Source organism: Lotus japonicus, chromosome 4 (assembly GCF_012489685.1).
Source record: "Lotus japonicus ecotype B-129 chromosome 4, LjGifu_v1.2".
NCBI classification, from domain to species: Eukaryota; Viridiplantae; Streptophyta; class Magnoliopsida; order Fabales; family Fabaceae; genus Lotus; species Lotus japonicus.
This window is the reverse complement of record NC_080044.1, coordinates 3,303,673-3,320,722: the sequence shown is the minus strand read 5'-3', so window position 1 is coordinate 3,320,722 and position 17,050 is coordinate 3,303,673. Positions and strand designations below refer to the sequence as shown.

The window sequence follows — 17,050 nt, the reverse complement described above, 5'->3', positions numbered from 1 at the left end:
GTGTCTTAGAAAAAACTCATGTTAAACTTCAAGACAATGTAGAAATCAGTTTAATATACAAAAACTTAAGAGAGAATTAATTTTTTAAATCATAGTATTGTGACATGTTTGTTGAAGTTATCCACATTCTACCTACTACAGGTATTAAACATTGAATGATGCATTACTCTAGTAAGTATCAAGATTTAATTATTAAGGAAGATTTTTTACCGATACTGAATCAAATAAAATATCAAAATAATATGCATAATAATTAAAATGTATGCAAATGTGTGCTGTGTTTTCTTTTAAATGAGACACAAATATGTCGTGAGATATTTGCATGTTAGCCTGGAGCATGAAGTCCACGAATAAATCTAGAAAATGAGTACGTGTAGGATAAACACAGAAGCAAACTGTTGGCAACTTGGCATCTTTGAGTTGTGAAATGGAATTTGTATGAGTAGGAAAAATAAAAATATCACCACTTGGGTTGTTGGCAGCAGAACTCAATTATGAGACATAGGAATAGAATACCATTATAACTGTGGTCCATTATATGTCTTCTTCTGCATAAAGCCATACCTACTTCACTAACACCACTATACTAAATTTTTTCCAGAATTGAACCCATGGAAGAATCAAATTCTCTGCCACTTCTTTCTGTTATTGTTTTTCTTCTTCTGCTTCATGTCTCTTACTCTCTGGAATCTCCATCAAGAGAATCCTTGTATGTCACTTTTGTTCAATGTCTTAAAAGCCACACAAACCCACAAGATCAAGTTTCCAACATAGTCTATTCCCAAACCAATGCATCATACAATTCTGTTCTTAAAGCCTTTGTTCGAAATTCCAAGTTCAGCACCCCCTCCACCCCAAAACCATTACTCATCATCACCCCTCTGCATGAAAACCAAGTCCAGGCCACTGTAATTTGCGCCAAAAGCATTGGTGTTCAGCTCAAAATCAGGAGTGGAGGCCATGACTTTGAAGGCATTTCATATGTCTCACAGGTTTCCTTCATCATCCTTGACATGTTCAATTTTCAGGACATCACTGTGGATGTGCAAAATGAGATTGCAGTGATTCAATCTGGTGCTAGTCTTGGACAAGTTTATTATAGAATTTGGGAGAAGAGTAAAGTTCATGGCTTTCCTGCAGGGGTGTGTCCCACTGTTGGTGTTGGTGGACATTTGAGTGGAGGAGGGTATGGTAACATGATGAGAAAATATGGGTTATCTGTTGATAATGTAGTTGATGCCAAAATTGTTGATGTCAAAGGTAGGATTCTTGATAAAAAAGCAATGGGGGAAGATCTTTTCTGGGCTATTAGAGGAGGTGGAGGAGCAAGTTTTGGAGTCATTTTATCATACACTGTTAAGCTTGTTCCAGTGCCAGAAAAAGTTACAATTTTTCAAATTGACAAGAGTTTGGAGCAGAATGCCACTGATCTTGTTTTCCAATGGCAGCATGTTGCTCCAAACACAGATGAAAGGCTTTTCATGAGGCTGGCTTTGCAGCCTGTGAGATCCAATGTTGTGAAGGGGCAGAAAACTATTAAAGTCTCAGTTTTGGCTTTGTTTCTTGGAGGGGCTGAAGAAATTGTCACAAAGTTGCAAAAGGAGTTTCCTATGCTTGGACTGAAGAAGGAAAATTGCAAGGAAATGAGATGGATTGATTCTGTGTTCTGGTGGGCTAATTTCAATGATGGGTCCTCATTGGAAGCATTGCTTGACAGGAACCATTACACAACACATTTCGGCAAGAAGAAATCTGATTATGTGCAAAGTCCAATTTCCAAAGATGGGTTGAATTGGATATTGAAGAAGATGATTGAGCTGGGAAAGGCTGAGCTTATTTTCAATCCTTATGGAGGAAAAATGAATGAGATTGCTTCTGATGCTACACCTTTTCCTTATAGGTCAGGGTTTCTGTACAAAATTCAGTACAGTGTGAGTTGGCAGGAGCCAGGGGATGCTGCAGAGAAGAATTTTGTAGGTCAGGTTAGAATGTTGTCCAGTTACATGACCCCTTTTGTGTCCAAGAATCCAAGGAGTTCCTACTTCAATTATAGGGACCTTGATATTGGTATCAGTAGCCATGGTAAGGAGAGTTACAGAGATGGAGAGGTTTATGGGATCAAGTACTTCAACAGAAATTTTGAAAGGTTGGTGAAGGTTAAGACTGCAGTTGACCCAGAAAACTTTTTCTGGAATGAACAAAGCATCCCATCACTTCCAACCAAGGCATAGGGAACCTAACCGAGAAAGTGTGCTGGAAACAAGGTTGTTAATGACGGATAGCGTAGCGTAGCGGCAAACCAAAAAAATGGTATTTCAAGTGGAGTAGCGGTGAACCCCAGGGTGCTAAGCTATAGCGCTATGGAACCGCTATGGTGCGCTATTAACAAGCCTGGGTGGATATATGTCCGGTCGTTCGTGGGGGCTCGGCCTAGCCTATAAAACAGGTTAGGTCAAATTAGTAAATAAATAAGGTAAAGACTTTTGTACGAGTTTATTAGGTTAGTACATCCAGAACAGAAGAACAGGTAGTGGATAATGTTTTGGATGCTCTAATTGATTATGTTGATAATGTCCTTGATAGGAAATCATTGGGGGATGCCACTGAGATTGCTGAGCATGGATTAATGAAATTGATTTTTTTTAATAGAAAATTGTGGATATTACTAAGGATAAAGTTCAATTCATCCATAATTTCGAATTCATAATCACTTCTTTGCCCCCCAAAAGTTTAAACCGAATCGAACTTGTCTATTGTAATCATTCAGAGTTCTGTACCTATTAATTATTAAAAATGTTAAAAAGTCATATGACTTCATGAAATAGTTCGTTGTGTCTGATAAAATGCGTAGCTTAATACGACTACAATTAAAATAGCCTCGGATAATATGTATTGTCAATCCTGTTTGTCCATCTATTGAATTGTGTAAACATGGCTTGTAAAGGTAAAATAATGGGAGGGTTTTTTTAATCTTGTTTGTGATTTGGAAATAGAAATTTTAACTGGAGTCATAAAATTGTAGCACGTGATGTTCTATACTGAGACCCCTGCTCGCAGGCTGTCTTGTAAAATTCTAAGGTTGTTTTTTTGTTTTTATGGAGAAGTGCGATTGCAGAGGCTGGATATGGCTCTTTTGTGGTTTGGTAGAATGCCTCACTTTACGTTGTTTATAGAAATTTGATGCTCATGTGTTTCTCTATAAGGTCTGATTTCGATTGTCGGATTATATCTTAAATGCTTTTGCTCTGCATCATATTTGACAATGCAAAATTAGACATGAGTAGAGTCAATTAATCATTACGTTCAAAAAAAGAGAGTACTGTTATGGTCTTTGGATGCATCAACATATGATTTATCCAAACCGCACAGAAACATCATGTGTGAGAGGTACTGTTATGTTGACACTCTTGTTGGGGAGAGTCACAGCGAGGACCCATGGGATAATGCCGAGGGAAACACGAAGAAAATCTAAAACTTTCAAGCAGAGCAAATAACTCATTCATTACCTACTTTGCAATGTGAACCAATATTAGCGTCTGTTATCACCAATCCTAAAACAAAACAAAAACAATGTTTAATTCATCAGCGTCAAATTAGCCGACACTAACTTTCATGAACTAGCTTCAGCCAAAAAATTTGACACGAACATAAGGATATATAATACGTACAGCCATGATGTCTAGCACCATTATTTTTGGGGGAAAAAAAGTTTATTCAAACTCAAAGCAACTTGAGAACAAAACCCTCTGAAGTGGGAATAGATAACAAGAACCCTCCCTCTATGATGAAAAACCACAAAATAGAATTGAGATACACCCCCAACAAAAACTAGCGGGAAGAGGAAGAGCTACAAAAATAGCATTGGATAAAGCCACCCATCAAAAGAAAAATCATGATCACTCTCAAAAGGGCAGAGATCACTATATCTCAAAACTTTCATAGTACCACAACATCCATTATTGTGCCAAGAAGTGCTTGACATGTCCTTCAATAATTTCTTCATCCGACCCTTTGAAAAACATCCCTAGAGTTTTCCCTAACGTCTATACCTGCTTTGTCGTAGCGTATAGATTCTCCGAGTTCGATCTTCCGTTCCTTATTGCCTTATTCCTAGTTCAGATGAGATCATCTTCATCTCCTTCCAGCCCAGAATCGATTGATGTTTGATTTCCATGAAGCGCGACCACATTTGCACCTAACCCCTTTGGCCACTACATGTAGTGTTAGATTAATGTAGGCTTACTTGATACTGTTGTTATTGAGAATTTAAGTGTTAGTTGGAGTCATAGATTAGTTAAGAATTGAGTGAGGTGAAGAGTTTACAAGAGATGTGACCCATAAATTCACTGCTTTAAGGTTTTGGTAAAGATGTGGTGTCCAAGTCTTTTGGTGGTCTTTGGTGTTGACGTATTAGTGCATGGTCTCATGCTTTGAGCTTCCCATGTCTCCCCAACAGGTGGTATATGATCGAGTCGATGGTTGGTGTAACCATGGTGATGACTCCTTATATTGAAAGTCTATCTGACGGTGTGCTCTAGCGCTATGTCCGGCTCGTTTACGCGGTGTAGCAAACAGCGGTACAAGTGTAGATAGTTTCCGCGGATGAGGAGCATGGTAACACTTGAGGGGGAGAATGTTGAGTATTCAAGTGTGAGTTGGAGTCTCTTATTGATTAAGAATCGGTGAAGTGAAGACAAAAGATATGATCCGTAAAATCAATGCCTTAAGGTTTTTAGTAAAAATGTGGTGTCCAAATCTCTTGATGATCTTTGGTGTTGGTCCATCAGTGCATAATTTCATGTTTTGAGCTCCTCTGCCTCCCCAACAATATTTGTAGTGTCAGACCAACCAACTGACTTTTTTTTTTATAGACAAATATTAGTTGTTAGAAATGTTAGTAAATTAATCCATCCTCCGGGTTTAAACCCGGGACCCTTCATCTCACCCCAACTCTTATGTCCCTAGCTCTTAGAGCATCTCCAATGGAGTCCTTATTTTGGGACCTTAAAATAAGATCCGGATCTTATTAGATCCCTCCATTGGAGCTATCCTACATGGCATGAGATCTTAGCAAAAGTTAAGATCCGTGCCTTAGCTCAGGTACACTCAAATGTGAGATCTTAAATAAAATAATATTTTTTTCTCTCTCCTTTAATACCATAACCAAAGTGAAAATTAAGGAGAGAAATAAATAAAATAAATATATTGGGTACTGTGGGTCCAGTCAAAAGTAAAATAAGATCTCAACTACTAGAGTGAAATGTGCATGAAGACCTTATGGGTGTAGTTTTTACACAAAAAAAATGCATTAAGAGAGAACCTCCCCCTTCTCTCTAGGTTTTCTTCCAGCCCCTATTTCAACGTGCAGCGCCACCGCCCAGCTTTCAATCCCCTGTCACCGACCATGATTGGTGGAGGGGGACACCGCAAGGATACCTCTGAAGGCAACCGAAGCACAAAAAAGGTCAAGACCGCCGACGACTCGGAAAATCCCGATTCCACGATGGACCAGAATATGGAGGACACTGATATTCAAGTGACTGATTCTACAAACTCAGCTACACCTTGCCCCTTTAAGCTCTCGTACAAGGAAAAGCTCATTGCTGGTGAGATGCCTGATACATCTTTCTCCCCCCAGGAAATCATAGACCTGGTCAGAGAAGAACTGATTGTGGGTGAACTTGATGCTGCACAACAAAGTGTGGAAAAGGGACCGTTTAACCCAAGCATTGTGGTACCCATATCTTTGGAAGAGTATGACGAATGGTGTCGACCTTGGAAGTATACGCTGGTCATCAAGCTACTTGGGAAGAATATTGGGTACAAATGGATGAGCCAGAGAATCCAACGTCTATGGGCTAGAGATGGAGATGTCAAAGTCATTGATCTCACAGATGATTATTTTCTGGTTCGATTCGCAGCAGAGAAGGATTACCTCTACGCACTCTTTGAAGGTCCCTGGAGAATTGCTGATCACTACCTCCTAGTACAGAGATGGCGCCCAATGTTCAAAACGGATGACACTGCAGCTAGGAGAATCGCTGTCTGGGTGAGACTCCCTAAACTAGCAGCTGAATTATACAATGAGAAATTCCTTTGGAGACTTGGTTCTATGCTAGGTACAATGTTGAAAATTGATATGCACACATCAACCCACTCAAGGGGGAAATTTGCTCGTATTTGTGTGGAAATTGACCTGAACCAGAAGTTACAACCCTACTTTACTGCTCTAGGGAGTGAATACTGTTTGGAGTATGAAGGTCTACACTCCATTTGCTTTGAATGCGGGAGATATGGCCACAAGCAGGAGAGCTGCCCTGAGGTTATTGCTACTGTCCCCATAACTCCAGTTGATAATGGACATATTTCTATGGACCAAAAAACACAAACTATGAAGCCAAATAATCAAGAACCAGAGAAAGATCCTAAGATGACAGCTGAAGAGAAAAGCCCAAATTGCTTTGGACCATGGATGATGGCAAAGAAATTATCCCGAAAGAAGCCTAACAAGCCAAGCAATCAGCGAAACTCGTCTAATGCTTCAGGATCTAGATTTAATGCCTTGGATGGAGAGGCTGATCAAATGGAAGACCAGCAATGTCTACAACATAGACCTGAAATTGAGATAAAGACAATTGGGAGCAGCAAACAACCTCAGGGACACACAAAGATGACCAATAAACCCTCTTCAAAAGCAACAGGCCTGATCCTGAAAGAGCACACAGCAGCAAAGAAAAACAAAGAAAACATTCCACCAGAGGTAGAGAACAAGGCAGCAGTTATGTCAGGGAAATCAACTATTGAAAGAAACACAGAATGGGCATCCACACCTCAGACAATGCAAATTAACTCAGAAGAGAAATTCGACTCAGAAGTAGCCTCAGGAAAGGAGAACACAGGACAAACCTACACTCCCTCAGAGGAGGAATTACAGTTTGTCTTTGCAATGCTCCAAAAGAAAGGGATCAAAGACTTCATCTCCCTGAAGAAACTTTGTGATTCTGAAATAGATGACACCATGATGGTGGAAGTTCCTACACAACCCCCCTCCTAGGGTTGTTGGAATCTCTGATTACTCCTTATCCACTGTTTTTTATGGATAGTTTAATCTGGAACTGTAGAGGAGCTGGGAAAAGGAACTTTTCCAGTCTCATAAACGATTGCAAAAGAATCTACCATCTTGATTTTCTGGCCATTTTAGAACCAAGAATCAGTGGTGAGAAAGCTGACAAGATAATAGCAAAGCTAGGTTTTGATGGTGTTGTTGGAATAGCTCCTCTGTGTCTATACAGGTACTGGACATAAAACCCCAATGTATACACCTTCATATCAATCCCAATATCCATGGTGGATGGTACATGTCCATAATCTATGGCCATCCCCAAGAGCGTATCAGACTAGCTCTTTGGGAGGAACTCACTTTGGCTAGCACTCAGTTTCATGGCCCATGGTGTGTTGCTGGTGATTTCAACACCATCCTTTTTGAATCTGAAAAGGTGGGAGGAGGACCCGCAAACAGGGCAGCAATGAGCAGGTTTCATGAATGCTTGAACAACTGCGGCTTGGAGGACATTGGGGCAAATGGAAGTCCTTTCACTTGGCAAAGAGGTGAATTAAGAGAGAAGCTAGATAGAGGGATCTCCAACTCTCTTTGGCGAACTGCTTTCCCAAAGGCCTTAGTAACAAATCTTTCTCTCCCATTCTCAGATCACTGTGCACTCTGGATTAGAATGAAGGAAGAAAGACGTACGAATAAGCCCTTTAAATTCCTAGCAGCTTGGCTAGGTCACCCCGAGTTCAGTGATCAAGTTAAGAACCAATGGAGAATCTCAGACACCTGGCAGGAAAATGTGGACAGATGCACTGACCACTTGAGGAACTGGAATAAAACATCATTTGGTAACATCTTCAATGAGAAAAGGAAGATTCTAGCCAGAATGGATGGTATTGAAAGGAAGCTTGCTCAATCTTTCAACCCCCATCTGATCAAACTGAAGAAATGCCTCTGGAAGGATTATGACACAATCCTTAGAAGGGAAGAAAGTTATTGGGCCCAACAAGCCAAGTCTAATTGGCTTCAGTTGGGAGATAAAAATACAAAGTACTTCCACCAAAGTACAATCTGTAGGCAGCAGAAGAACAAGGTGGAGGCTTTGTTGAATGATGAGGGAGAGTGGGTTTTTGGAAATCATGATCTCCAAAAGATGCTGATTTCTTTCTTCAAGTCCCTATACTCTACGGATGACAACCCCATGACTGAGCTTCACACCTCCAACCTTTTCCCAAGGCTGAGTAGAAGTGACAATGCGCTGATAGGTAAGGCAGTAAACCAAGAAGAGATCAAGCATGCACTCTTCAGTATTGGCAACCTGAAGTCCCCTGGACCAGATGGGTATCATGCCATTTTCTTTAAGCAGAACTGGGACCTCCTAAAGGACTCTATTTGCACCTTTGTAAAGAGTGTTTTCCAAAACCCAGTTCTCATTGAGGAAGTCAATAACACAGTGGTGACTCTTATTCCAAAAATCAGATCTCCAGAAAAGGTTAGCCAGTTTAGACCAATCTCCCTCTGCAACACCAGCTACAAGATGATTACAAAGATTCTAGCTAATAGGCTAAGTGAGATCCTCCCAAAGCTCATCTCACCCTACCAAGCTAGCTTTGTTAAAGGTCGGTGTACAATGGACAATATCCTCATTTTCCAGGAGGTTGTCCACTCACTCAAAGCTCTAAAAGGAAAACAAGGATTCATGGCAATAAAACTGGATCTTGAAAAAGCGTATGACAGACTTCAATGGCCTTTTGTGTATGACACCTTAAGGTTCTTCGGCTTTGAAGAAAGCTTCACCAAGCTTGTCTATGAGTGCATTTCAACTACTTCCATGGCGATTGCTTGGAGGGGAGAGTACTTGGAACCTTTCAAACCTTCGAGAGGCATAAGACAAGGGGATCCCCTATCCCCTTATCTTTTTGTACTCTGTATTGAAAGACTTTCCCACATCATACAGGATGCTTGCACAGAAGGAAAATGGAAGCCTTTCAAGTTTGGTAGATCTAGTCCTAGCCTTTCCCATCTAATGTTCGCAGATGATGTCATCCTTCTAGCTGAGGCCTCCTGTGATCAAGCTCAACTAATTCATGAAGTCCTTGACAAATTCTGTATTGCCTCCGGTCAGAAGGTTAGTCTTGCTAAATCAAGAGTGTTCTTCTCAAAAAACACTCCGAACAACCTGGCTGGTCAATTATCCTCTGAATTAGGAATTGAGAAAACCATGAACCTAGGAATGTACTTGGGAGTTCCACTCCTCCACTCTCGCATGGTCAAGGCTAACTTCCAATTCTTGATTGATAAAGTGAAGAAAAAGCTTTCAGGATGGAAAGCAAATTCGTTGTCCTTTGCGGGAAGGGTATCCCTCACCCAATCTTGTTTGCTCAGTCTCCCATCTTACATTATGCAAACCACTCCTCTCCCAAGTGGAATCTGTCAGGAAATTGAAACTCTTTGCAAGAACTTCATATGGGGCTCTTCTACGGAGAGAAGGAAATGCCATCTTATTGGCTGGAAAACTATATGCTCCCCCAAGAGTGCTGGAGGGCTAGGATTCAGAAGCTTGCAAGCTATCAACAAAGCCTATATGACTAAGTTGGCTTGGACCTTTATGAAAGATGAAACTTGTTTCTGGGCCTCCTTATACAAGGCAAAATATAGCTTTAACCCAGTCGTGAGAAGACCACCCTCAGCAAAACCAACTAGCTCCCCCACATGGAAAGGAATCTGCCAAGCCTGGGACACAGCAGAGAGAGGAACCTACTGGACAGCTGGTATTGGGAGAACAATACTTTTTTGGAAAGATTGTTGGCTCTCCCCTGATGAAAACCTTATGGAGTTTCATCCTTTGGATGCTCCAAGCTGGAGTATCAACCTTCCCCTTTCCCATTTTGCTGATAATGGAGAGTGGAAATGGCATTTGCTGCGCCAACTTCTTCCCAGAGATATCTGCAACAGATTAGCAAGCATTTGTCCTCCCAATGAAGCTAAAGGTGAGGATAACCTCAAATGGAAACTAGAACCAGAAGGTAACTTCAAACTAAACTCTGTGTACTTGTTACTCCATGGAAATGAGGAGGTGACTACCTCTAAGACCTTTGATACAATCTGGAACTACAAAGGCCCTCCAAGAATCCAACACTTTCTATGGAAGGTAGCACACAACAGACTCCTCACCAACCAAGAGCGGGTTAAGAGAAACATGACTTCCCAAGCTGGATGTCCTCGATGTTTAAGCAATGATGAGTCAGTCATCCATGCCCTCAGAGATTGTCCCTTGATACAGGAAGTTTGGAACCATTTCCTGGAAGCAAAGAACTGGAGTAGTTTCTACAGCCAAGGTTTGACAAACTGGCTAGAATGGAATCTCAAACAGAATGTGGTGAACAAATCTGGCTATAATTGGGCCCTCATTTTTGGCATAATTGCGTGGCAACTATGGAAAGACAGATGTGATTTGATATTTAATAATCATATCACTATGCCTTGTAACTTAATTATTGCTATTATCAACTATGCAGAGGATATTACTAGACATCTAAATAAACCCACTGACATAGCCAAGCTTCACATGAAAGAAAATCAGATTGGGTGGAAGAAACCTGGAGCAGGAAACTGGAAACTCAATACTGATGGCTCATGGTACAACCACAACCACATGACTTCCTGTGGGGGATTAATCCGAGACAGCAACGGGCAAATTCTACAAGGCTTTGCTTATAGCCTGGGGCAAGGAACCCCATTAAGAGCTGAATTATGGGGTGTACTAAAGGGTCTACAACTAGCCTATGGATTAGGAATTAAAGATCTGGAAGTTGAAATGGATGCCAAAGAAGCTTTTGAATTAATTGTGATCAATTGTCCCTTGCAGCACCCTTGCACTGATCTGGTACAAGAGATCTTCAATTGGGCATCTTTGAATTGGAATACTTCCTTCCAGCATGTGTTTCGAGAAGCAAACTCCTGCGCTAATGCCCTTGCCAAGTGCGGCCACCAGGTCCATGAATTAGTTTTTAAGAGTGAGGATGTTCCCACTGTGCTGGTTTCATTACTAAGTAATGATGTAATGGGGAATGTGATCCCCAGATTGGTTTAGTTCTTGGGCTTTCGCCCCTCACATTATCAAAAAAAAAAAAATAAGACCTTATGAGTGTCTTAAATCCTATGTGGCAATTTGGGCCCACAAAAATTGAGTTAAGTCCCAAAATAAGTTCCTACTATTGAAGATGCTCTTACCACTTGAGTTATCCTTCGGGGACACCAACCGACTAAAGTTTATGCACAAGTTTTAAACAAATGTGAGCGCTCACAATCAATGTTAAGCCAACGCTAATTAAATTGTAGCGTTGGCTTTTACCTTATTAGTGTCAGCTAATTAATGCTCGACGCTAATGCCCGTTGTAGTGAACCGTCTTTTGTTATCGATCCTTGTGTACTCCCACCACTGCAGAACACACAATAATAATCCACTTGATCTCATTTGAAATTGCATTAGATATTAGCTCTTCCAAACTAGTGGCTCTTATTTAAAGAATCTTTGAACTGACGATATGTCTTTCTATTCCAAGCTAGTGCATAATATGTATATGTAACAACATTATAAAATCAATATTATGTCACAGCTTAAATGATTGAGATATTTTATTTGATGACATAATTAATATCAGTTTTATGGAAAAATGAATAAATAAACTTGTGTAATATTTACCCTAGCTTCTAAACTTAAAAGCTCCTTGCATATGAAGGATCATTATATGTTATAAGAACGTAGCATTGTTCAGCTCTCTTTATTCAATAATTTGAACATTTAAAATTATTTTCTATGGCATATACTTATTTAAATTTTAAACCAGACATAGTTGAGGTCTTCACACAATTACACCCATGTGATCAGTAGCTAAAGTTTTCCTGAGATTGACTAGTTAGTGCATTATGAAGTGGTGCACGAAAGCCCCTATAGGCAGAACTTTGTGGAGACATGAAAAGATATATAAATGTAACATTAAATGGTCCCTCCCAGCAATGTCAAAGAATGCCTGTGTTAGGTTTAGGTGCGTGATTTCAGTTGAAAATATTGACACCAGAAAAATAATTGTGTGCTGCACTCTATCCAGTTTTGTTGTATTTTCATGTAAATAGAGGGAAAGAGCTCTATGGAAAAATGGTGGTTAACTTTCTTTTTGTGTTGTTCATTTTAGTTTTGGCTGCCACCGTTTATCTTAAATACTGCTTGTTGTAATACCTTAAATCAGATTAAAGTGTGATACCTAAAATAATACTATGTATTAAACTATTAATAAACATATATATATATATATATATATGATTGAGTTAGCATTCATATATTTGTATTCATATTATTTTTTATAAGAGAAAAAAGATGATGCCATTGGTGGTGGTGGGGCTTGATCATTGTAATTGGCAAAAAGTTGGGGATAAAATACAAATTTTAAGAAGTTTAGGATTCAAATTTGGAACATAGTCAAACAAATGACGTGGCATCTTAGTCCACTAAGCATCTTTTTATTGGTCATTAAGTGGGGGCATGACTATTGTTTAAAACACAACAAGCATTTTTAAGTTTGCCATAAATTAAACTCTTTTTATAAATTTTAAATTTAATATTATATCATTATTTGAGAAATAATCATTTCAACAGCTCCTAACATTTCTTCTCTTCCGCGTCACTAAAATTTTATTTCAAACTAGGGTCGTCGAACCTGCACCATCATTTTCGGCCGCCACGATCTCCAGATGTTCTCTTTATCGCCAATAAACTTTGACTGCGCCAAAACCCTATCACACATGACAATAATCTACAAAGTCACTTAATTAATTCAACTACACCCAAATAATTTAAGGTACCACACACCTAGTTTGTAATTTGGATAAGTTTTTTTTTGTAAATGAGTTTTTTAATATGCACCAAGTATTTAAGTAAATTTTCAGCTTCCACTTTCCATATGATTGTAGTTGATCTATTAATTCAATTCTCAAAGTAACAGGGTCATTTCATGAGGGTGCGAAAATTAGCCAATAAACACATGGTGGTTCTTATTTTAACGAGTATATATATAAGGGAAAAACTTAGATACAGTGCCAATGGTACTGTTGGTACTGTTCACGAATAAAAAGATGACACATGTACTGATTTATCTATACCATTAACTCATGACTAACGTCGTTAACGTTTAAAAAAAAATCACTGTTCTCTGTCATCCTTTTCTATTTGTTTATTTTCCCAAGATTTTTTTTATAACTTCTCCATCACTCTGAATCGTACACCAGTGCTTGAACCAAGACATTCATGGTTGTTATTCATCCAATTTTGCAAAGGAGAAAAAGTTGCATGCAGAGCAAAACCCACGGGCAAGAGAAACGCTGATGCAAGGGAGAACGGAGGAGAGAGAACATAGAAGAAGGGGAAGTTATGAACGAGTAAAGCGGTGGTGGCCTGGCATCTCCGGCGGCGCAACAGGCTTCGGCGACGGCTTCAAATAGCGATAACAATGGCGGATCTGCGGTAGATCCTTCCATTGACGAAGTGGTGTGGCACGACGATGGCGGATCTGCAATGGATCCTTTCATCGACGAAGTGGTGCGGCACGGCAATGGCAGATCTGCCATTTCTGGGTTGGGAGGGAAAGAGGAAAATCTTGGCAGAGGAAGGAAAAAAGAAGATACACAGAGATTAGGAGGAAAAAGTAGATTGTAGGGTTTTTTTTTTAAGGCACTGATTGTTAAACGGAAAGATAACAGAGACATTTAATTAAAATAAACTGATCCATGTGTCATATTACCATTGGAAAACAGTACCAACAGGACTTATGGTACTGCACTTAAGTTTTACCCTATATATAAGCCGTTTAATGCTTGAATTACGTCAAGAATAACATCATATATACATATGCAATGTTAACAATCATTCAGTCACATACTGCAGATACATAGGTTTGGATTAATTTAGACCACAACAAGTTGGCAATTCTATTGCTATAGATAGTGCGGTTTTTATTTTGAGATTGAAATTCTCATATCATAGTTGAATCAAAGCTACAATAATTCTTTTTCGATGTACCAAAAAAAAAACTACAAGAATGATGCGTTACATTATAGCCGAGTTAAACTACACAGTAGTCAATTTGTGTGAGCTTGGATCCAAATTATAATTAGGGTAATCATAAATGAAAAGCTTACTCCTTTAATGTATTCTTTGTTGGATGTGGGAAATTAAAATTAGGGAGAACAAGGTGGAATAATGTAAAATAAATATAATTAGGGAGATAATAACCCGTCATAGATTTTAATTTAGGATTAATTATATTTTATGTGCTCTCAAATAATGGATCGTGAAACGTTTCTTAGGTACCTTCTCGGTTTTAACCCTTATATAAACAATTACGCTTGCACGACAGTTGTGACTCGATAGTGTTCTTAAGTAGGTAATTCAATTATAGTGTGGTGGTGTAGTTGGTAATTGAGAGGTAGAGTTGGCTCATATAACGGTTACATAATATTGACGTAGTGCTCACCTCAAAATCTCAAATATATATCTTACAATCTTGCATGCAAGGGAATAAGAAATGAAACTATGCTTAAAAGAACACCTTTTTCTTGTCTATAGAATTAAAGCAAGATCTGAAAGGAAGATGAGATCGAGATTTTATTAAAGAAAAAGACGTCAACATTCAAAGATGATTTTTGGACGGGACACCAGAGTCATAGTTAAGGAAATTAGAAAGTGAAAGATGTTAACTTTTCTCTCGTTATAAGTCTTTTTCTTCTGTATTTATTTGTTGTCGGTTTCTGGCTTTCAGCTGAAACTTGTTATCGTGGTCAATTTCAATGACCATGACCCTAATTGCTTTGCTCAGTGCAATTATATTGTGAAAGCTATGTGCATAATAGAAGGCCTAATTTTTTTTTTAACAAACACCAGCTTTATTAAATTGAAAAACAACATTACAAGAGAGAAATGGTCCCTTTTAGAAGAGGGTCCAAATAGGTCTCTTTATTACAACCTTGTTTGGCTAAACCATCCGCAAAGACGACCTATTTAATAAGTCATTTTTCTAAAAGTTAATAAATACGTAGATGCAAGGTTTGTTAGGGAGATATGAGTGCTAATATTAAGAGAATTTCACATAACATATTTACCTAAAATTTTAAGATCTTTGATATATCAGCATACTTCTTATAAAGTTTTCACATCACTTATTTTTAATTAATGTGAAACTATAACTCAAACTGGATTTCTCAACATTCTCCGATCCGTCAAGTGTGAATCATCACTACATTACTATTGGTATCTTGCTTTCTTCACTCATGAGCTCTCATTGTCTCCCCAACAAGTGATATCAGAGCTAATAATTGGTGCAGCAATAGTTACAACTCATTGTACTGAAAAAGAGAAGAGAGAATGTTTATATTAAAAAACAAAAGTGGCAGTCAAAACACAATTTTTGACTATTTAGAACCGTTAGAAATAGAGTCAAAAATGAAAAATAAATAAATAAATAAAAAGTTTGGCCCCACCTCTTTCTCCTCAATTTGGGGAGCTAGACCTCAAAATGGTGGTAAAGCTCACCCCTTTCTCATCTTCTCTCTCATCCTCTCTCCTCAGCTAAATAAGGGTGGCCGCTTCTCTCTTCTCTCTTCTCGAACTCTCTATTCACAAAATTACCTCTAACAAGCATAGTGTAGTGTGAGCCCTCTCTATCTCCCTAGCAGGTTTCAAATTTACTGTTTGTAGTTACGGCAACTTCAACGACAATATTATAGTTTCAACAATTTTTGTTTGTGTTGGTGTCGTTGAAGTGTAAATTTAATTTATACTAAAACAGGTAAAAGCCAAGTTTAACACGATTTAACATTAGCTTAATGTCAACAACATTAGTTATGTTAAATGTTCTGAAGCAAACTAATAACGTCGGCAAGGTGGCCTACGCTACACCTTAGCGTTTGTTTAATCAACTCTAAGCTAACACAATTCACTCGACACTTCAGCTTGACTAATTTAAATTCATAAAAATATAAATTCATGCAAATAACTATTTTAATTAAAAGGGAATTGCCATAGAAAGAAGTTTCAGCAAATCTGACTTCATGATTACTTGTTTTTTCATTTTTTTCTTCCTTTCATTTTCTTTTCCTCCTTAATTTCCTCCTAAAACCAAACCGAGCCACATATCCACTTTTACCGCTAGAAACGTACTTGATATACACTCAACCATAGGTGATTCACCTCAGATACGTTGACCCACACCAATGGATGTATCTCCTTTTCCATCGTCATCATTTGCATGTGGTACAGCGGATTATCATCATAAGAATCACATATTCAGGTGAAGATTGAACAGAAAAAGGTTTCCAATTGGCATTGGAGATCTCCGAAGATAGTAATCATTGATTAAGCACCATTCTAATCCTCTTATTGTAAGACATTTAATTTCGACAAACTGAAGAACTATAATTAACACGCTTGCAATGGTGAATTTAGGTAACTCACGGCATGAAAGACGCATTTCAAGGCTACAATCAAGGACACTTTCAAGGAAAATAGATAAAGGAGACAAGGGGACCTAGAACTAGAAGCACACAATAATATACCACATGGACCCTTTGACCTGGGAGTAGTTGGACAACCTTTATTCTCTCTTTTTCCTTTTGTAGACTCAAGTTCTACGCTCCTCCTGATTCTACTTTTCAATTTACTTAACATCGTGGGTTATCTGTTGTTCAACTCTTTATCCCTTAAAAAAGTTGTTAGGTCAAGACAATGAAATAAGGAATTAGTCTTATAGTTGTTGCTTGTGAGAATATAATAATTGACACCGATTATTTTTTTCTTTCGTATAAGTCAAGAAAAATGTAATAAAGGTATAAGAGATGCCCCTATAACCCAAATAGGCTAGCATGTTAAGCAAGGTATAAGAAAACAATATATATATATATATATGAAAATAATGTTTCCTTCTAGAAGCCTATGCCACATGGCACCCC

General features: G+C 38.6%; 1 protein-coding gene across 1 annotated transcript; it reads left to right on the top strand.

Annotated features, from left to right (window-relative positions):
• The first annotated feature begins 509 nt into the window (after positions 1-509).
• Positions 510-2,653, top strand: LOC130710289 (berberine bridge enzyme-like 21). Its single transcript, XM_057559497.1, has one exon. The coding sequence runs from the start codon at positions 612-614 to the stop codon at positions 2,229-2,231; it is 1,620 nt and encodes a 539-aa protein (XP_057415480.1). The 5' UTR covers positions 510-611; the 3' UTR covers positions 2,232-2,653.
• Positions 2,654-17,050: the final 14,397 nt, after the last annotated feature.

What these genes read in the sequence shown, in the direction of transcription:
- LOC130710289 (XM_057559497.1), top strand. Translation starts at nt 612, where the DNA reads ATGGAAGAATCAAATTCTCTGCCACTTCTTTCTGTTATTGTTTTTCTT.